The 21,525-nt window shown below is 53.8% G+C and overlaps 3 protein-coding genes across 3 annotated transcripts in view; 2 read left to right on the plus strand and 1 right to left on the minus strand.

Moving 5' to 3' along the window:
- Positions 1–2,915, plus strand: part of THRAP3 (thyroid hormone receptor associated protein 3) — a 62,184-nt gene extending 59,269 nt beyond the window's left edge. Inside the window, exon 12 of the mRNA XM_080658362.1 lies at positions 1,383–2,915. Coding sequence (XP_080514488.1) covers positions 1,383–1,604 — 222 coding nt within the window. The 3' untranslated portion in view covers positions 1,605–2,915. The remainder of the gene's footprint in view (positions 1–1,382) is intronic.
- Positions 2,916–4,311: 1,396 nt separating this feature from the next.
- Positions 4,312–12,810, plus strand: SH3D21 (SH3 domain containing 21). The gene is made up of 17 exons (XM_080654796.1): positions 4,312–4,407; positions 4,567–4,724; positions 4,811–4,874; positions 5,096–5,214; positions 5,412–5,502; positions 5,683–5,738; positions 5,853–5,898; positions 6,035–6,135; positions 6,254–6,340; positions 6,526–6,568; positions 10,039–10,086; positions 11,169–11,262; positions 11,353–11,396; positions 11,499–11,593; positions 11,721–12,424; positions 12,507–12,570; positions 12,651–12,810. Exons 1-17 carry the CDS (start codon positions 4,404–4,406, stop codon positions 12,714–12,716), a joined length of 1,884 nt encoding a protein of 627 aa, XP_080510922.1. The 5' UTR covers positions 4,312–4,403; the 3' UTR covers positions 12,717–12,810.
- A 720-nt stretch (positions 12,811–13,530) lies between these two features.
- EVA1B (eva-1 homolog B) lies at positions 13,531–15,154 on the minus strand. The gene is made up of 3 exons (XM_080654618.1): positions 14,993–15,154; positions 14,497–14,593; positions 13,531–14,215 (listed from the first exon to the last, which is right to left on the minus strand). The coding sequence occupies exons 2-3, from the start codon at positions 14,561–14,563 to the stop codon at positions 13,788–13,790; spliced, it is 495 nt and encodes a 164-aa protein (XP_080510744.1). The 5' UTR covers positions 14,564–14,593; positions 14,993–15,154; the 3' UTR covers positions 13,531–13,787.
- Between the last annotated feature and the right edge of the window lie 6,371 nt (positions 15,155–21,525).

Here is a 21,525-nt window from a genome sequence, read left to right on the forward strand (position 1 = left end):
CTCTGTCTCCAAATGAAATGCCACTGGGGCTTGTCTCATCCAAGCTGTTGGTCATTGTCAGGTACCAGGCACTTTCTGGACCTCACCCCCCTCCCTCAGGTTAGCGCTCTTCTAGGCTGAATTACTGGCTAGTGAGTCAACTCTCTTGGCCTTGCTATGCCAATAGCGGGCTTAGATCCAAGCAGAGAGATGTGCCTCTGAGTGTTGTGATCAAGGTAAACCTGGAGCTGAGTCTCTGTCGTCTAGGAGAAGGGTAGGCATGGGTCTGAGTTGTCATTTGCACAGCTAGGAAACAGGCTATTGTGTAGATGGCTCTGCACAGCCACCTTCCCTTTTCTAGGGCTGCTGGCAGCTGCTTTGAGATTCCTCAAGGACCCTTGAGTCTGTATTCAGGGAACTGTTGACTGGGTCCAGGATAGGTCCTAGAGTGGGATTGCTATGGGGGGAGCCCTTTTTCCTGCCCCTACTTGCCACCTAAGGGAGCATCACCCACATGATGCATTTAGCCGGGTAAACAAGCAACCCTGGTAGGAAGCAGCTGGCTGATCCCCAGGAGCCTACCCCTATTGCATGGGTGGGTGGTTCACACTCTTTGAAGCCATGGGGCTGATGACTTAGCAATGACTCCTACTTTTCAAAATTCTCTCTCATGCCTCCTCTCTGGTGAAATGGTCAGAGGAGGATTGTTTGAGATGTAGGTTGTGTTTTTCCTACTCTGCCACACTGCCTCCTTACATAAAACTAAAGATGTGAGATACAAGACAGGAGACTGGGTTCTGGTCCTAACTTGGCCACTAAGTCTGAGACCTTGAACAATGAATATACTCTTGGTCTTGCTGTCTGTTCTGGACTGAGGGTGGAGTGGGGTGGGAAGAACTGTAGCATAGCTATGTGTATTTGAGGGTTGCTTCTTCTGTGAGCTACCTGACAACCCAGATCAGACAGAGTTTCATATTTTGGTGTGATTGGCATTCTCAAACTCATCCTTTTCGAGGTGGTGTACTAAATAAATAATGAGTTTAAGTTCCTAAGCCTGTTTACTCATTTGCATAGTGGAGGGTGATAATGATAGGGTAGATATAAGGATTAAATGAGATAATGCATGTACAGGTCTTTCTGAAAGCTCAGTGAAGATTTTATCATCATCATTATTATAAAGCCCAAGGTACTGCCTTAGCATTTCCAGCGTACCCAACTGAATATTCTGTTGGATCTGAATCAGTAGTGTCTTTGGAGTGGGGAATAGGGAGGAGGACAGAAAAGGAGCAAAAGGGAGGTCTGGACATAGGTTTGTTTGAGAAAGTCACATTTGGGGGTAGGTACAGAGGAGGGTTCTGGCTACTTGCTAACTCTGGCATTGATGGAGTTTTCTTTCCTTTTAGCATGACGACCGTGAAGGCGAAGGCAGTGAGAAGTGGGGAGGCCGGGGCCGGGGCCGAGGAGCCTTTCCCCGAGGTCGAGGCAGGTTCATGTTCCGGAAATCCAGCACCAGCCCCAAATGGGCCCATGACAAGTTCAGTGGGGAAGAAGGGGAGATTGAAGATGATGAGAGTGGGACAGAGAACCGAGAAGAGAAGGACAATTTACAACCCACCACTGAGTAGAGGCCGTTCTGATGGGAGCTCCTACCCAGGGGGGACAGGCGCTAGGAAATGGCTGGTGAAGAACTAAACAGAAGAGCCTCAAGAAGATTCTGGAAATCCCCCCACCAGCCATGCAGAATGCTACTGTAGCTGAAAGCATCCCTGGCGCAGTGTCCCACTGGACAGAGGCGGCTGGCCATGGAGCCTGGGTCAGGCCCAGTTTTTGAGCAGAACACAGCACATTGGGCTTTAGCTGTGTTTCTCATTTGTTGTTGGTGTGTGGGGTGGGGACTGGGGCAGGGAGGGGAGAGCGATACTTGGATTTTGGTTTGTTCCCTATTAGAAACCAGTTTTGTTCTTAATTTCATTTCATTTGGAGCTAAGAGGACTAATTTGATGATTTTTAATTTCTTTTCCTGGTTTTTAAAGCCCTCTTTTTTTTAGGCATATATAGTAACATTAGCAGAAAGATTTAATTTGGACAACTTTTGATTCTGATTCTTAAAAGAGAAAACAAAGCATGTGAATAAACATTGAAGTGTTCATCTCAGTTTGGGACCAACTGCTTGGATCTTTGTAAAAATTGGTTTTGTATGTAGAGGAGGAGTTCAAGGCCTTTCTGACCACCTTGTGTTCCCCTTTTCTGCGTAGCCATGTATCACATGGTATTGCTCCTAACCACACCCCACGTGCCCCTCCCCCAATATTTTCTGATTTCTTCTGGGCTGGGCTTCCCATTCTCCACCAGCAGCTCCGGTGTCCCAATTTTCTAGCCCTGCTGATCTCAGCAACAGTGGTGGAAACTGGGTGACGGTTTCTGGTCTGTTTTCTAAGAAACTTCTGAATTCTATTATCTTTACAAATATAAGATGAGAAAATAATTTTTTCAATATTTTTTATTAATCTTTTTATAAAATGAAAAGAAACTCCTATGATTGATTAAGGAAGGTGGTATGGCTGGGTGGTTTGTGGGGTTCTCTTTTTTTTTCTTTTTTTTCCTTTTTAACCTTAAGCTTTAAGTTGAAGCATTCTCAGATGTTTGGGGGGGAAACATCCTCTTAAAATGGGTCCTTGTGCTTGCCTTCTGGGGAGGCGGTCCTGAGCAGGTGAATCATATGGCACTTATGCATATGGTATATGCGGACTGCACCCACCTCTCCCCCCGCCCCCCCAACTTTGCCTCTTGGGTTGTTGTGCTGCTTTTACCCTTACTTTGCTACATTTCTATAGTTAAGTTGGTTTTACTTGATTCATGTTTAAGGGGAAACCCCCCTTAAAGATTTGTTTCAACTCCTCCTGCAAATAAAAATAAATAAATGAAGTGGCAGATGTAATTGGACTCTGGTTATTGGAGGGGTGTGTGTGTGCTTGCGTGTGCGTGGGGGCGGATATCTCCTATAGGGAACCTGGAAGATAAAATGTCTGTGGGGGCTGGACTCAAAACTGTTGCCCAGCCGGATCCTCACCAGTCTCACACTCACTTGTCCTGGGGAGGAGCTTATGACTGCATTCTCATCCCAATGGTTTTACTTTATCCTGTATCTTGGGCACCCCAGGACAGTGGTCGGCAACCTGCGGCTCGCGAGCCGCGGTTTGCCACTCTGTTGACTAATGAGTTTGCCGACCACTGGACTAGACTAAATGTTACCGTGTAGTTGGAAGCTGTGAGGATTAGGCAATTGTGTGCAAAGAGGTAAAGGGTAGTATATGATAGTGGACGACAAACTCAGTCAACAGAGCGGCAAACCGCGGCTCGAGCCGCAGTTTGCCCCAGGAGAACCAGATTTTTTCACTGCGGTGTGTCATGCATGAGCAAGGACTTTGGCTTCCTAGGTGGTGGGGCGGGGGCCAAGGGGTGTGGATAACAGACGCGGCCTTTTGTGTTTTCCACTGAGCAGCAAGGTTGCATGAAAGCACCTGGCTGGTGTGGCTCAGTGGTTGAGCGTGGACCTATGAACCAGGTGGTCACAGTTCGATTCCCAGTCAGAGCACATGTCTGGCTTGGCTCGGTCCCCAGTGGGGGACATGCAGGAGGCAGTCAATGATTCTCATTGATGTTTATCCCTCTCCCTCTCTGAAATCAATAAAAATACATTAAAATATATTACCTGAAAGCGAGCCTAGCCCACATGGGATGGGCACTAGGTGGACCCTACCTTTCAGCCCTTGCCAGCTCTGGGCTGGCTGTAACCAGCAGAAGCACTGAAAGGAGAATCTGGAGGCGTTTTCTGAAAACAGAGTCTGCGCTCTTCCTCCTCTGCACTAGCCGGGTGCCCATACGCCTCCCTGGGAAAGCAGAGCATACCAGCAGTAGCTTTGTGGGCACTAGAACAACCACCCCTTCCACTCAGCTCCTGCCAAGGAGCGGTTCCTGCCTGCAGGGGGAACCCCACCCAGGTATGTGTCTCTCCCCACCTTTTCCCCTGCAGCTAAAGGCTTGCCAGTAGGGAGAGGATAGGCCAGGAAGGCTCTGCCAAAGGTGGGTGGGAGCCTCAGGGCTAAGGTTAGGAGGACCGGAGGCAGCTGGACTGAAAATTTAGGCGCGTAGGCAGGCAAGAGCAAGTCGGGGAGCTGTAACCTCAGCACTGGCCGGAGACCTTGGATTCCTCATCCCTGGGTTGGGGGCCAAACCTGCTGAGCCGGGCCGCCCCCTCTCCCACACCCACTCAGCACCTGGAGCGAGACCTATCCTATCCGCTTGTGTCTCCGCCTCTTTTGCTTCAGTCTCGCAGCTCGTCCCATCCTATCCAGCCCAGTACTCAGCTGCCCGCGGGATCGCTCTATCCTCCCTGCCCGGCTCTGGAGGGCGTCCCGGAAGCGATGGGTATGTGCGGAAGGCTTGGGGTGGGTCCTCTACACAACCGTGTGGAAATGGCAACAAAAACCTCCACCACTACCCAGCTCTCCCCAACACGGAGCCCGGACTCGCGCCAGGGCCAGGCGGCCTTGACTGGGCCCTTCTGAGCCGCGCTTCCGCCCGCAGAGGTGCTGGTTCTGGCCGGATACCGTGCGCAGAAGGAGGGTGAGCTGAGTCTGGCGCCCGGGGACGTGGTCCGACAGGTGTGCAAGGGACCCGCACGGGGCTGGCTGCGCGGAGAGCTGGGGGGCCACTGTGGCTTCTTCCCGGAGCACCTGGTGCAGGTGAGCCCTGGGGATCTACTTGGCGGGGCATCTCAGCTCTCACCCTCGGGAGCTGAGAGCCCCCTCTCCTGGGCCCTCATTTCCAGAAAATCCCGGAGACTTTGCGCGGCGCGGGAGAGGCGCCGAGACCACGCTGTGCGCGCAGCCAAGGTAAGCGCCTGCCGGGCTCGAGCGCGGAGCCATAGCTGTTGGGCCAGCCCACTCTTGCCCGACGGGCGTCTCTGTGGGCGGAGCTGCTTGGCCGCTCTATGGCCTGTGATTGGTTCTAAAGCACAATGCTCCGCCCTGAGCAGGGCCGGAGGTACGCACCTCCCCCAGCTCAGCGGACTGGGGCACTCGGCCTAAGCGTTCTCATTCACGTCCCATCCCAGGTCGCCCTGCCAAATCTCGGAGCTCCCAAAAATGGTGCAAAGTGAACTTCACCTACAGCCCGGAGCAGGCAGACGAGTTGAAGTTGCAAGCAGGGGAGATTGTGGAAGTGATAAAGGAGGTGAGAGGATAAGGTGATGAGAGGATTTGAGGGAGATGATGGAGCACACCCACGGGTGAGGGGAGGTGGGTGAAGTGATGGTGTGGGTGATGGGAATGGTGAGGGAGCAAGGATGGAGGGGGTCATCGGGCAGAATCAGGGCAGAACCAAGAGTGATTTCTAGAAACCAGAAACCTCTGCGTTCTCCCCCTCCCCAGATTGAGGACGGCTGGTGGCTGGGAAAGAAGAATGGGCAGCTGGGAGCCTTTCCATCCAACTTTGTGGAGTTGCTGGACAGTGGACCCCCAAGTGAGACCTGGACCCGGTGACCCCGTGAAACCCTGTGACCAGACTGCAGTCTCCCATGACCTTCCCAGTGGCTGAAGCCTGTGATCCACACATCTTGACCTTGTGACCCCTTTGACCTCTTCTATGACCTAACCTATGAATTAACACACACACCCCCCTAACCTCCCTTTCCTTCACCAGGCCTTGATAACCCAGGCATGCCTTCAATCTGCCTTGATCCCCAGCAACCTCCCAAGGTAAATTGGGTGGAGCGGGTAAAGAGCTGGGGAGTTCCTCATGGGGCATTGGCGAGGGTTGGGGAGGGGGGATTGGCGGTTCAGCTTGTTCCTCCCTCTCCCTGCCCTCACTAGATGAACAGCCTGACCTGTGACAACCCTCCAGACTACCTGCGGACAGGTGAGCACCCAGCCAAATAATCCCTTGGGTAGCCCTTCCACTTCCGGAAGAGAGGATCCAGCTAGGCTGATGGAGGAGGGATCTGAAGACTGATTGGGGGAGGGGATTTGGCTTCAGAGGACTGACCTCCCCTTAGTCTTCTACCCTGAGACCTACAGGGTCCTGTTTGACTACCAGCCAGAGGCCCCAGATGAGTTGGCACTGCGGAGGGGGGACGAGGTGAAGGTACTGAGGAAGGTATGAAAGGCACAGGCAGGGGAGGGTGTAGGGAAGGGCGTGCTGATAAGGGGTGGGACCTGGGGAGGAAGGAGCTTGAGGACCTGGCACACCTGTTCCCAGCATCTTTCTCTCCCAGATCACAGAGGATGAGGGCTGGTGGGAAGGAGAGTCTCAAGGCAGAAGAGGAGTTTTCCCAGACAACTTTGTGCTCCCACCACCCCCAGTGAGTACAGAGCTAGACACTCAGGTGTGTGTGTGTGGAGGGAGGCAGGGGGCAGGCAGGCTACTCTGGACAAAGTTGGGGGTCATGATGCTCACTGGACACAGCTGTAGGGTCACCCCTAAATGAGGGTGGACCTAGAAATGTGGGGGCTTCTCTTTAGATTCTGATACTTCTTTTTTGCACAGATCAAGAAGCTGCTCCCACGAAAAATGGTATTGCAAGATTCAGGTGGGTGCCCTGGAGGCCGGGGATTGGAGGGGCATTGTCTGGGAGACCCATCAGTCCATAAACACCCACAGCTCCCCAGTGGTCTAGTACACCCACTTAGGAGCTACACACTTGTGAGTTAAGGATCTGATAGGAATGTATGTAGACCAATGTTTGTATGTATCAATATGTTCATGTTTCTCTGTATGTCTTGAGAATGCAGCTATCAGTGTATTTAGATCTTTTTCAGTGTTTAATAACATGCTATTTAACCTCCATGTGTTTGAATGTTTTTGGATGTTTTTATTGTAGCTGATTTCTTTTTTTTGTTAATCCTCGCCCGAGGATATCCACCACCCCCCCATTGATTTTTAGATTTTTAGAGAGAGTGGAAGAGAGAGGGAAAGATAGAGAGAAACATCGATGTGAGAGAAACACATCGATTGGTTGCCTCCTGCACAAGCCCTGACCAGGGCCTGCACTGGGGAGGAGCCTGCAACCAAGGTATGTGCCCTTGACCGGAATCAAACCCAGGACCCTTAGGTCCATAGGCCGATGCTCTATCCACTGAGACAAACCAGCTAGGGCAACTGTAGTTGATATCTAATTTCATTCCACTGTGATCTGAGAAGATGCTTGATATGATTTCAATCTTCTTCAACTTGTAAGACTTGTTTTGTGTCCTAACATGTGGTCTATCTTTGTGAATGATCCATGTGCACTTGAGAAGAATGTATATTCTGCAGCTTTGGGATGAAATGTTCTGTAAATGTCAATTAGATCTATCTGGTCCAGTGTGTCCTTTAGAGTCACTGTTTCCTTGTTAAGTTTTTGTCTGGAGGATCTATCCAGTGAAGTCAGCGGGGTATTCAAGTCCCCTACTATAACTGTATTGTTGTTGATCTCTCAGTTAAAATCATCTAGAAGTTTTTTTTATATATTTAGGTGCTCCTATATTGGGTACATATATGTTTACCAGGGTTATATCCTTTTGTTGGATCGATCCCTTTAATATTATGTAGTGACCTTTGTTATCTCTTGTGATGGCCTTCATTTTGAAATTATTTTGTCGGATATGAGTATTGCTACTCCAGCTTTTTTTTCTTTTCCATTTGCATGAAAAATTTTTTCCATCCCTTCATTCTCATCTTGTGTGTGTCTTCTGTTCTGAAGTGGGTCTCTTGTAGACAGCATATTGTTGGGTCGTGTTTTCGTATCTATTTAGCTGCCCTATGCTTTTTGATTGGAACATTTAATCCATTTACATTTAGGGTTATTATTGATAGGTACTTACTTTTATTGCCGTTTTAATTCTGTAGGCCTAGGTTTCTCTCTCTATTTCTTCTTCTCATTACAGCAGTCCCTTTAGCATTTTTATTTACTTATATTTTAATTGACTTGAGAGAGAGAGAGAGAGAGAGAGAGAGAGAGAGAGAGAGAGAAAGAGAAACTTCAATATTGATCTGTTGCCTCCTGTATGCGCTCTGACCACTGATGGAACCTTCAGCCTAGGTATGTGCCCTGACCAGGAATCAAATCTGCAACCTTTTGGCACATGGGATGATGTTCCAATCAACTGAGCCACCCGCCCAGGGTAACTTTACTGTTTCGATGGCGCCCTTTAATGCACAAAAATGTGTAATTTTGATGAAGTCCCATTTATCTATTTTTTTCCTTGGTTGCTTGTGGTTTTAGTATCATATCTATGAAACCAATGCCAAATCCAGTGTTATACCTCAAATGGATTGAGTTCCCTTCAACCATGACAGTGAACCTTCTGATCCTCAATCTGCCCCACACTCAAAAGTCAATGTGGGCTGGGGAATGGGGAGGAGTCTGGTGGAGGGGAGGAGTAGGCAAGAACCCACCAAGCATAAATGCTTCTCAGATTATTTCAGCCTTTGGTCAATTTCCAGAGCACTGAAATGGTTGCTTTGTCATTTTTGTCGTGTTATAGCTGTGTGGGATGCAAATTTGTCCACTAACTCAGCCATAGTCAAGCCCTGTTTCTATTACCCATTTTTTCAAACATTGCTTTCAAGTTTTTCACTTCTTGTCTCACTATACTTCTAGTTTAGTAATTCTCTCTCTAGCTTTTTGGCTATGTTTGATCCGCTGTTTAATTTATACATTGCATTTTATGTCAGGAGTGCTGTTTTCACCTCTAGTAGTTTAGCTTTCTTCTTTTTTTCCCTTTCCTCACATCTGCCTGTTTACTCCTGATGGCTCCTTTGTTGCAGGCTCATCCTGTATTTCTTCAAATATGTTATACAGGGTTGTGCTGTATTTTCCACCTGACAATTCCAGGTGTGTTGTGTGTTGTGTCGGCCGCCTCTGCTCTCACTGGCCTGTCTTATATTTTATGATCGTTGGTGGGAGCATGTGACTTGATCTCAGTCTGTGGGAGTCTTGCACGCCTTGGTTGGGGAAGACTTCTTTCAGAGAGGACTGCCTTATACTTCTGGCCCCAATTTCTCCCTTTCTCTGTCCCTCTCCTACCTCCTTTAAGTCCAACAGTGCCCCAAAATTGTATCCTAAGCAGGGTATAATAGCAATTATATCTAGTGGAAGAGCCCCACAGGGCACCTCATCAGTCATTCTACAAGGAAGCAGAAGTCAAAGTTACCATTTTAACGGAAGGAGACTTGACTTGGGATGGGGAGCACACCGGATGATATACAGATGATGTATTATAGCATTGGACACCTGAAACCCATATAATTTTATTAACCAATGTCACCCTGATTAAAAAAACCCACATTTTTAATATATATATTTTAATATATTTTTATTGATTTCAGAGAGGAAGGGAGAGCGGGAGAGAGAGAGAAACATCAGTGATGAGAGAGAATCATCAATTGGCTGCCTCCTGCATGCCCCCTACTGGGGATCGAGCCTGCAACCCAGGCATATGCCTTTGATCAGAATCAAACCCTTCAGTCCATAGGCCAATGCTCTATCCACTAAGCCAAACCAGCTAGGGCTAAAAAAACACATTTTTACGAGCTTTGATTGTATGCCAAACATTCTTCTAAGTACTTTATATGGATTAAGTCCCTCAGACTTCACAATAACCCTACAAGATGTGTGCTGTGGTCATCCATGTTTTATGGATGAGGACATTGGGCCACAGGTTAACTTACCTACCTAGGTTTTCTCATCACTGGCAAGTCATGGAGCAAGAATTCAAAGCCTGGTGTCTGGTTATAGAAGCCATGCTGTTGCCCATTGCAACATGGCGTCTGGGGATTTGTGCATGTATCTGTGTGATGACGCATGTGTGGGTAAAATTTCAGGTGGCTGCTTGCGTACTTATGGATGTGAATATCAATGTGTGTGACAGCCTTCAGGTGTTCACGCTGATGTCACCTGAGTGTGGCCTTTTCTGACCACCCCATTTAAAATTATTCTTATTCTTCCTCAATAGTATGTTCTACTCTCTAACACACTGCATGTTTTCCTTCTTTTGTTTATGTCTGCTTCCCCCGTAGAACATGAGCTCCCTCAAGCTGCTGGGGGAAGAACGTACCAGAGGCAGGGTGAGTACAGCCAAAGCCCAGGATGGAGGCCATTGGAATAGTCCAGGTGAAGATGGTGGTGACTGGATTAGGAGTGCCTAGTGGCCGAGGAGTGAAAAGAGGTGGATTTAGGACATGTTTTAAAGCCCTAACCGGTTTGGCTCAGTGGATAGAGCGTCGGCCTGCGGACTGAAGGGTCCCAGGTTCGAATCCGGTCAAGGGCATGTACCTTGGTTGCGGGCACATCCCCAGTGGGAGGTGTGTAGGAGGCAGCTGATCAATGTTTCTCTCTCATCGATGTTTCTGACTCTCTATCCCTCTCCCTTCCTCTCTGTAAAAAAAAAAAATCAATAAAATATATTTAAAAAAAAAAGATAGAGCAGACAGGATTTACTGAAGGGTTGGATGTGTGCAGCATAAAGGTATAAAAGAGGTCAAGGATCACTCCTCACTTTGTCGTATGAGCAAGTGGGCGATTGGGTGAGATGGGGAACACTGGGAAAGGGGCAGATTCAGGGAACAAGGAGTTTGGGAAGCAAGAGATAGGTTTTGAACATGTTGAGTGTGTGAGGCCAGTTAGCTCTCCAAGTGCAAATAACGGGAGGACAGTCGGATCTGAGCGTGGAGTTCAGGGAAGAGGGAGGAACTAGAAATGGAAATGTTGGAGTCCTTGGCTTATTGCTGATAATTAAGCCCGTGAGACTGGGTGGGATTTCTTAGGGAGTAAATGAGATGGAAAGACAAAGAAGTTTAAGGGAGGGTGAACTAGAAGGTCTTGCCATGGTCCAGGACAGAAATGAAGTCTGAACCAGTCATGACACTAAGCAGGGACAGGGCTTAGAAAAGCATGGATTGAAAAACTGCCAGTATTTGGAGCCATCTCCCCCACGAAGCCTTCCCTGACCGCTCTTTGGGGTGCTCCCACAGTTCCCTATGCCCCTGTGGCATGAAGGTGGTCAGCTTCCCCAGAGCTCCCAAGAGGCGGAGTCACACATGATTTACCACCTATCCCTGATCCCTGTGCACAGCACAGGGCAGGGCCAGGGGCTCCCAGGTGGATGGATGAGTGAGAACAAATGCTGCACTCACCCCTTCCCTCCCAGCTCCTGTTAAGGAATCAAAAAAGATGATGCCCAAAACAGCCCTCCCTGCAGTCAAGAAGCTGGTGACAGTCCACACCGGGCCCAGCAAAGCCAAGTAAGGAGCAGGGTGGGGCTGGGGAAGGATGAGGGTGCAGAGGAAATGCTGTGCCTGTCACACCCCTGGGTCTGATGGGATATGTTGCAGGCCACCTGGTGGAGATGGTCAGAAGCGCCCCTCCCGAGACTTGGGTAAGTCTGGCTGCCTCTCTCAGTTGGGTGAGGATTGGGTGACAGATGGGGAGAGACTCAGCGTCCAACTCCGCCTGGACCCCTGACATTCTGCTCTCATAGGCTCCAGTGGCAGCCTCTTGGGTGGGGGTCCGGGCCACACTGGCAGAAAGCGGTCCAGAACCCAGGCTACCCGGCAACGACCTGCAAACACTCAGGTGAGAGGCCCGCAATATGTCAGAATGGGAGGCTGAGCAGTCTGCTTCCCAGGGGTATGGCATGTGTGGGTGAAGGATCCCAGGCCGAGGAGAGCCCTCAGCTGAGACCTTATCCCCATCACCACAGGAGGAAGAGCGGAAAAGCCGAGCAAAGGCCCCTCCTGTGAATAAAACTGCTACTCTGGGCAAGACACTCACCCCAAAGAAGACCCTGCCTCCACGCAAGGCCCCCAGTCCAGAAGGGGTCTTTTCTGCGGATGAGGCCCCTGCTCTAGGTATCCCACCTGAAGATGAAGCCCTTTACTCAAAGCTGGCTTCTTCTGGGGATGAGGCCTCGTCCCTAGAAAAGGCCTTGACTTTCGAGCAGATGCTCTCTGAAGAGAACTCTTCTGGGGACAACACTCAGCTCCATCCTTTTCCGGAAGCAGCCCCATCCAAGTCCAATACCAAGGGCAGGTCTTCCTTGGTCCATAAGCCAGAGGAACAGCCCCTTGATAAGAGGGATAGCTCTGCACTCCAATTGGAGGCTACGCCAGGGCCCCTTGAAAATCTGGTTCAACCCTGGGAAGAGCCCACCACCCTCCAGGAGAAGACTCCTGCGAAGGATGAAACGACCCCCAAAGAGGAGGCACCCCCCAAAAAGGTAGCCCCTGCTCAAAAGAATCCACATCCTACCAAGCCAACTCCAGGCCCTCAAGGAACTCCCACCCTTCCTTCACGGGTCCCACAAAACCCCACGGTCAGCAAAAATGACAAAGAGGAGGTGACGAAGCTACAGGAGGAGGTGGAGTCTTTAAGGAAGGCCCTGGAGCTGATGGGGGAGCAGCTGGAGTAAGTCGGGGAGGATTCGGAGGGTGTGGGAAGGAGAAGGGCAGGGCTGACCCACCCCTTCCCCTCATTCTCTTGTCTGCAGAAGTAAGCTAATGGATATCTGGGAGGAACTGAAGAGCGAGAGGGAGAGGCGCCGGCTGCTGGAGGTGGGTGCTGTGCGAATCCCTGAATCCCCGCAGGAAGGGGGCTGGTGGCGGGCCCTCCCCTGACGCTGTCTCCCCACCAGGTTCAGATGAACCTGAGGACCGAGGAATCCCTGACCCCAAGCTCCAGCCCCACGCAGCCGCAGTAAGGCGGAGCCTGGAGGGAAGTCTGCCTCCGGGCACCGACGTCCTCGCACAAAACTTTGGGATAGCCAAGAAAGTAAACTTTGCTGTGTACGCTCACCGCGCCTGCCTGGTCCTTGCGGGGGCGGGGCCTTCGCGGTGGGGCGGGGCTAGTGCTCTGCATTCCTGGCAGTCTCTTCCTGGCACATCTGGCCAACATGTGGCTCTCATTACTGTTCCCAAGGCCTGTCTGTGCACGGCTATTTTTACCCACCGGATGGCGGGGGGTTGGGTGGGCGTCTCCTTCGGACGCCAGCAAGCAGGAGGGGCCCAGGCCCAGGCGGGGTCAGGCTTTGCCTGCGGCCGGATTCCGGAATCCAGCTGTGCGCCAGCAACCCTGCTTTCCAATCCAGACTCCTCCCAGTTGGCCCCACTGTCAGTTCAGAAGGACTCACAGAAACGCACCTCAGCTCAGACACGAACTCCACAGCACAGCTCGGGCACGCGTGGTTAGACTGGGGCACCTCAGCGTCAAGGGCGGGCTCCCAGGCCTGGTGTTTGTGTGACTGCAGTGATGCATGAACCCTGGGCTTTTGTAGGGACAGGGGTGACGTGTGCCCAGGAGCATGCGCGTAAGGAGTGCATTTGTGAGTAAGGAATTCGAGTGATACTTGTTCTGTGTGAGACTGGTGACGTGGAAAGTGTGTTTTTGCCGTCCGTGAAGTGAACGCAAGCAAGTGTGCTGAGGACGGAGTGGTGGGGACGGCTCTCAGCCCTGGGGCCCTCTGCAGGACCGGAGCCTGCGGAACGTTGGAGGCTGGGGTAACAGAGGGACACTGAGTCACTAAGAATGCAGCTTTCATTGGTCACTTCACCTCTTAACCGTCCCCTGGAGCGAGGGTGGGGACCCTGTGTCCTGCCCTCCCCCCAGGGTCTTCAGGCAGGACGGGGAGGGCGCCTCCCAGAGGGTGGGGATTCACGCCCAATAGCACCGTGGGAGCCGAGGGGGCGGGGCCGACACTGCACCGCTGGCAGGGCCGCAGGAAGGTCCTGCGTCAGCTATGAGCTCGTGTGCGCGTCCAGTACCCAGGGCCCGGTCAGTAATAGTGCATGCGGCCCAGCGTGCCCGTGGCCGTGGGGCTGGGCCCCAGCGTGCCAGTGCCCAGCAGGTCCGGCTGCCCGGTGCGCCAGATCTCCCGCAGGATCCGTTCCCGCTCCTCCAAACGCTGCGCGCGCTCCAGCTCCTCTGCCGAAGTGAAGACGTTAATGCTCATGGTCCCATCGGGCTCCGCGGACAGCTCCGGGCTGGGCAGGGTGTCATCGGGGCCCAGCCGCGTCACGGTGTCCTCCTCGTCTTCCTCGTCGTCGTCGTCCTCTAGGGCGCCCCGGGGGTCCCGGCGCCGCGCAAGGAGCCGCGGCCGCGGGCGGGGCGCGCAGGAGATGGTGATGACCAGCAGGCACAGGGTGAGCAGCAGCCCGAAGCAGACGCCCAGCACGAAGTACAGGCCAAAGCTCTCCGGGTTAGCTAGAGGTCAGAGGGCAGAAGTCACGGAGGGGCCCCGGCGGATGGGAGTCACTCCACCTTAAAAAGACTCCAGGTTTAAAGTTTGGGGGCGAGGACAGTGCCTCCTATTGGAAGGACATTAGGCCATCGGGCAACGGAGACAGTGAGGTTGGGGTAATTGGTTGTAAGTGACTAGCTGTGGGGGGGGGCAGGGTGATTATAATGAACGGGGGGGGGGGGGGGAAGGGGCGTAGTGGGGCCTCAGAGGGGCAGGGAGAGATGCACGCCTCGGGCGCCCTCACCGCGGATGTGTGCGTAGGCTGCCAGGCTATTGCTGAGCAACTCCATGTCTCTTCGGGGGGCATCCATGCTGCTCCGGGGGGCAGCTCCCTTGTCAGCCTGCGCGGTGAGTATGATCAGATCCTACTCCCCAGCCGCAAGCTGACCCTGACCCCGCTCTCTCCTCGGGCAGCTCCTCTCCCTGGAAGAGCGGCCCCAGGTTCCACCCTGGAAAGCGCGGCGTCCCGACTTCCTCGCAGACTTGGGCCCTGTCCGAGGATCCTCCCCCCGCGCACCGACACCCCTCCAACCTGGGGTCAGGGAGTGGGCCGCGGGAGGCTCCGCCCCTCCTGAGGTCCCCCAAAGAGGTCCGGTTTCGCTGTCTTGAGAGCGAGATGTAGGAGAAACGCGGGTGCCTTCCGCCTCCTAGGGCGAGCTCCCGGGAGGGGAGGCCGACTCCCTTTCCCATCCCGCCCGCCCCCCGGGGACCCGCCGGCCCAAAGGCCCGGGCTCACTCACCGTTAGTGCCCCGTTTCTCTGGGGACCGGCCCCTGCGCCTCCGGCGGCCGCACACACCCGGGGCCCGGCCGCTCCCGCCCCGTCCGGTCCGCTTGGCTCCCAGGCCGCGGCAGCGCGGGCCGGACACGGGCCGATGGACCAGCCGGCGGAAAGTTTCCTCCGAGGAAAGAGGAGGGACGGGGCGGGGCGGGGCGGGGGAGGCGGGGAGGGAAAGGGCCGACAGAGGAAGGGGAGAGGAGGGGGAGCGAGGCCTCCGGGGCGTCTTGTCCCCCCACCCCTTCAGGAAACTGCAGGGGAGGCGGGTTCCAGGGGCCCTCCCCCAGGCTACTAATAACAACAACAATAATAATAACGAGGAGGATGGAGTTCTGCCTAGGTGCCAGGCAATGGGCTAAGTAAACCCTTTACAGTATTATTTTATTTAATCCTTCTTAATAATCCTGTACTGCGGTGTCATCCCCCCTTGGCAGATAAGTAAACTGAGTCACGGATTGAAAAACTACCAAACGGTCAGGATTTGAACCCACTGTTCTCTGACCTAGGGCCTGGCTGGGCTCCTAACCCTGTCCCTCTGCCTTGCTCTTCCTCCCAGGAGATTCCCTCACCCAGGCAAGACTGCCTGCTTTGTCAGCGCTCCCCCAGACCCTCAAGCCACACCGGAGGGAAGGGACTCTCTTCCCCTCCTCCCAGGGCCCAGCGGTGAGTGTGTCCAGCTGGCTGAGCGCTGGTCAGCAGGGTTAATGAGTGCTGGACTCAGGCTTCAAGCCAGGCTGCAAGGCCAGCCTTGCAGAACCCAGCCTGGGGCCTCTGAGGGCCCCTGTGTTCTGCACCAGAGTGTGTGGCGAAAATGCCTTTCCTTCTGGCTAAACCTGCCCGTGCACATGCGTTTCCACATGGGCTCAGGGCTTGTGCATGCAATGTGTGGTGTGATCAGTGTGTGGGCCCAGGTCTTCTTCCTGCCCAGACTCCCAGCCCCCCCTTCTGGGCCCCCCTTCCTGTGCTGGGGCTGGGGTGAGGGGGAGGCCTTCTTGGCGGGAGCCTTAGAGAGGAGGAGGGAAGGAAGGGGGGAGAGGAAATTGCAGACATAGCTGAAGGCGCTGCCTGAGGCCTGTGGGCCAGTGACCCCCCCCACCCCCTCTCTGTCCAGGCTGAAGACCCACCACTCCAAGTCCTGAGACTGGGTTCATACAGAGGGCAGATCAAGTGGAGAAAGGACTAGGACTGGCTCCCCTGGGGGTGGGAGAGGGACTCCTGGGTATCTCTGTGACTGTGTAGTCTGTTTTGTGAGCATGTGGCACTATTTCTGCCTATATCTGTATATTGGTGTGTCTATTTTCATGTTGTATCTGCTTGAGCATTTTTGTGGGGGTGGGCATGTCTGTGTAGAAATCCATAAGCCTCTAGTCAACAAATGCCAACTGAGCGCCCTGTGAGCATCTCCTAGCAATTGGGAGGTCAGTGGTGAACAGACAGACACAAACCTTTGTCTCATGTAGCTGACACTGAGGTGGACAGATAGTACATGAAGGAGAGACGCCGGTGCTGCTGAGTGCTCGGAGGATGATGGAACAGGGCCATGTGATGGGGAACTCCTGGGCAGCTCTCCAGGCGGACATCTGAGGTGAGAGCTAGATCCTGTGGGGGCAGCCATGCAGGATCTGGGGCGGAGTGTGGGGCAGGAAGGAGGGCGAGGGCCTAAAGTAGAACGTCTTAGGGTCCCTGGACCCTGTGGAGGAGCTAGATGTGCGTGTCACGGGGAGCCCCTGGAGTTAGGAGAGTGTCATGGTTTGGTGACACGCTTTGGAGAGATCCCTGTAGAGGCTCAGTGAGGATGAGCCACACAGGCGAGAATGGAAGCAGAGCTGTGCGCAGGCTGGCAGCCCTCCAGGCCCGCGGTGGCAGCGGGCTTGGACCGGGATGGGCTGTGGAGGAGGGAGACAGGATCCATTCAGGCAGCGTTTTGAAGGGAGTGTCAACAGGACGTCCTGCATGGGATGTGGACGCCAAGGAAAGAGGAATATGGGACAGCTGCTTGGTATTGGGCCCACACACCTGAGGAAAGTTTAGGTGGGAGCAGGTGTGGGGCAATCTGAGTTTCTTTTTAGATAGATTTGACATGTCCAGTAGATACCGGGTGAGGCAGGGAGGTAAAGCCCTATGTCTGGGCTGGAAATGTGTTTGCGAGCTTAACACCCAAGATGGATTGAACACCATGGGAGTGGGTGAGAAGAGAAGGGGTCTGAAGCCTGAACCCTGGAAGCTCCAGCCTTGAGGGGTCCCGGGGAGGAGGAGTCAGGCAGGAGAGACGAGTGACGGGGGCAGAAGACCTGGCCAGGACCAGGACGCCATCAGCCATGTTAAACTGGGTGGAGAGGCGAAGGCGAGGCCAGAATCTGACCCCTGGCTGGGATATTGGTGGGTGTCCGTGGTTGTACCAATGTGCTGAATGCCTACCATCCATGTGAAGATTAATGTGTTTCTGCTGTGCTTGTGACCTACCCTGGGTGTTGGGGCAGTGTGCCTTTGCGTGGCACATACACGTGCCTGTCTCCATGTGCCTCTGTGCCTCTCTGTGAGTGGCAGCTGTGAGATTTGGGTATGTTTGTGCTAAGCTGTTTCTGTGTATCCCTGTGCTGTGCAGATCTCTGGGCATCACTATCTACAGGCAAAGCTGTGTCTGGTTGGTGGTGGCATGTGTTTGGCGTGGTAAGGTATGACTCAGCCCCGGTGAGGCAGGTAGCCATGCTGGAGCAGAGTGGGGCTGAGATGGTGGCTGGTCCCTCCAGGGAGGGACACATGGCAGGGGGATGCATGTGGCCAAGCCAGGCCAGGGGGAGAAGTGACCGCCTTGCCCTGGAGGGTTGGAAGAGGCTGTGGCTGCTCCTAGGGACCCACGGGGAGATGCCCACAGTTTTTGGCCCGTGTGGCCATCTGCACAGTCCACGTGTCCTCCTGGCCACCTGCCTATCTGCTTTTCTGCCTGCCTCTCCCTGCCCGCTGGCCCGTCTGTAGGTCTGCCCAGCCACCTGTTTTCCCGGCATGCTGACCGGGACCTTTCTGATCTCTCTGCATGTCTGTCACCTGCCTGCCTGGCTCGCATCCCCTCTATCTGCCTGCTGATTGCCCTGTCTGTTGGCCTATGGCTGACCTGCTGCTGCCCACCTGCCCACTTGCTGGCCGCCTCTCTGCCCTCTTGTCGGTGTGAGAATAGAGATTTGTCACCTTGGGAGGCACAGAGAGTGATCCTCAGATGAATCATGGGAAAGACAGGTCTTGGTGGGAGGTCAGGGGTTGAGAGAGCCGGAGTCTCTGGGTGGGGCCTCAGGGGGCCGGCATATTCAGGGCCTAATGCCAAGCCGACTGCTGGCCCAGCTGCTCTGTTCCTGACACTGGGGCCTCACCCCACTGGGGGGTCAGAGGCTGCCTAGGTCTTGGATGGGGAGAGAAAGGGACTCATTCAAGGGCTCCTACGACCAGCCCATCCTCTGACTGCCGCCCCAGCACCCAGGACAGCTGCTGGGAGGAGGGCAGCCTGAGAGTTTACAAAATGAAGAATAGTAATGGCTACTGAGGAAACTCTTGGCACCTGACACTCTGCTAACTGCTGCGCTGCCAAGCCCTCACAACCTCCCAGGAACCAGGTAGTTTGTGGGGTGACTCCATTTTACAGACGAGGAAAGTGGGGTTCAGAGAGGTTGAGGCATATATGTGCGGTCACATGGGTGTAAGAGGTGAGGCCTTAATTCGAACCTCAGAGCCCTGTTCCCAACCATCTTCACAGGTCACGGTTCTCCACCGTCAGCCCGTGCTGCCTTGTCACGATCCTTTGTGCTGCCCCTTTTATGCTCCTGAATGAAATTTATGGCTAATATACCCACCTCCACATCTAATTTAAAATGCACACACACATGTATGTCATAATATAAAAGAAATACAGGGTAACGATATGTATCTGCGAAGTGATCAATTGCGGGGAAGGCGGCAGCTCTGAGTGCAGATTCACTCCTACTGGGACACTGTGGAGGTGGTAGTGTCTGAAACGGTGAAGAATTCTTGGTAAAATTCTGAACAACATAAAGTACAGACTTCTTCCACTCTGCACAGTAGTTGCATTCCTCGAGAATTCAGTGTACGTTATGTACACACGAGGCCTTTGTGTGTTTATGTGTAAAGTAGAGTTAGATTCTTGGCTCTGGATATTATAAACAAGTTTTCACCCATGTCGTGCAGGAGGTAGAATCTGCCTTCCTTGTAGGGTTGTCTGGAGTCCCTGGTCCCCACCCTCTCAATGCCAGTGGCAGCCGCCCCCCCAAGTCACAGTGACGGCCAGCCCCCAAAACCCCCAGCCCCACATGGACACACAGAGAAGATTCCTGCCTGCCGGGAGCTCAACATTCGAGCAGGTGGGACATACAATCACTAGTCAAATAGATGATACAATGTTGGGCTATGCTGAGCACAATGAGGAATAAAGGAGGGTAAAGGGCTACAGAGCAGGTGGACGTGGCCAGGAAGGCATCTCTGAGGAGCTGACATTTTGAGCAGAGGGAAGTGAGGGAGGGAGCCATGCAAATCTCAGGGGAGAGCCTTCCAGAGAGACTAGCCAATGAAAGGCCTTGTGGTGGAAGCTGTGCTTGGCTTGGTCAGAATCAGCAAGAAGGCCCATGTGACTGAGTCCCGGGTGAGACGTGAGGGGCTGAAAAGTTAGGGAGGAGGCCAGGTTAGAGCCTGGTGGTGTAGAGCTTTCTAAGCCTCAGACAGGCCTCTGGGTGGCACGGGGCAGAGGCCATCAGAGGGGTGTGAGTAGAGGAGAGGGAAATAATCCGTTTAAAGGCTCACTCTGACTGCTGGGTGGCTGGGCTGCCACAGGGAACAGGGAGGACAGGAAGTGAGAGAAGGGGCTCAGACCTCAGATGGGTGGTCGCAGGGAGGCCAGGGGGTGTGGGAGAGAGAGAGACCAAAGATCACAGCTGACTTGGCTTGGGAGCCTGAACAACTCAGCTGTGGAGAGAGACGCCATCTCCTGACTTCCTTTCCCAGGGCAGCCGGCTGGCTTCTCTCTGAAACTGCTTCCCCTGAGGGCAGGAGACCAGGCAGTGGCTTCAACTGGCAGAAGCTTCTGTTTGTTTGACTTCTTAGGAGCATACGAGGCTGTTGACCACATGGTTCTGGCGTGTGAGCTGCGTGCCCTTCTAGGTGCTGGGATACAAGAGTGAGCAAGACAGTGCCTGCCCGCCCTGGCGGGTTTGGCTCAGTGGGTAGAGCGTTGGCCTGCAGACTGAAGGGTCCCAGGTTCGATTCCAGCCAAGAGCACATGCCCGGGTTGTGGGCTCAATCTCCAGTAGGGGGTATGCAGGAGGCAGCCGATCAATGACTCCCTCATCATTGATGTTTCTCTCTCTCTCCCCCTCTCCCTTCCTCTCTGAAATCAACAAAGAAATGTACATATAAAGACAGTCCCTGCCCTCATGCAGCCTGCCGTCTGGGTATTGCTGAAGGTAAGCCTGACGCGTAGGAGCTTAGGAGATACCAGGTACAGAACGGAGGGAGGCTGATCAGGTGTGGATGGGAGGGAGGCTGAAATGGAGCCAAGGCCAGGGCGACAGCTGGCAGTGCTGGGCTGGGAGGGAGGTGCGGCCAGGGCAGCTCGGCAGGTAGATGTAGGGCAGGTAGATGTGGGCCAGGTGAAGTGGGCAAAGTTCCCATCCATGCAGGAGGGCACAGGAAGATGGGGAGCCACATGGATGCTGGGGTGGGTGTGGGGCTGTGAGTGAAGGCATGGATGAGGCCTGGGGGTCTGCTCTGAAGTATTTGCAGGGTCTTCTCACATCTTGGAGAGGTGCCCCCCTCTGGCTGTGTGGACATTGACTGGGAAGGGGCTTCTCCTGCAAGGACCTCTGCTCCTGCTGTGACCTGGGCCTGTGACTGGGCCTGTGTGGATCCTGGACACAAAGGTAAGTCTGCCTGGGCCCAGTGGTGGCCTGGGGAGGGGCCAGACTACCTCTAGCTTCACTGCGCCAATGCTCTGCTCAATCTGCAAAGTCTAAATTTAAGCAAAGGAAGGAAGGAAAGAAGAGAGGAAGGAAGCCCCTTGGCTCCTGAGGGAGGGGGGAAGGAGCGGGTGGTTCAGGAAAGGGCTTGGCCTAGTCCTTATTACCCTAGCTGCCCTGGATGGGCATGGGAGCACATGGGTGGTCTCTGTCTGGCTAAGTCCTCCCCATCCCAGATGGGGGTTTGGCAGGGAGAGGATCAATACTCTGCAAGCAGCAGCCACGCCTCCTTCCTGCACAGGTCCCGGCTGAGCCAGGCCAAGCAGGGAGCTTCCCCTTGGGCACTTTGCGGGAGGCTGGACCAGCCTGTCGGGAGAATGCTGGGCAGTTCTGGCCCTTCCCCCATTCAAGCCAGTGTGGCCTGTGGCCAGGTGGCTGTCATGGTGGTGGTAGGGGGTGGAGGGGGGCGCCTATCCAGTGCACCTGGTGGCAGAGCCAAGGGCTGCAGGAATCCTGCCCCACCTGCTGGGATGGAGGGAGAAA

Source organism: Plecotus auritus (assembly GCF_963455305.1).
Source record: "Plecotus auritus genome assembly, chromosome: 2".
Lineage (NCBI taxonomy): Eukaryota > Metazoa > Chordata > Mammalia > Chiroptera > Vespertilionidae > Plecotus > Plecotus auritus.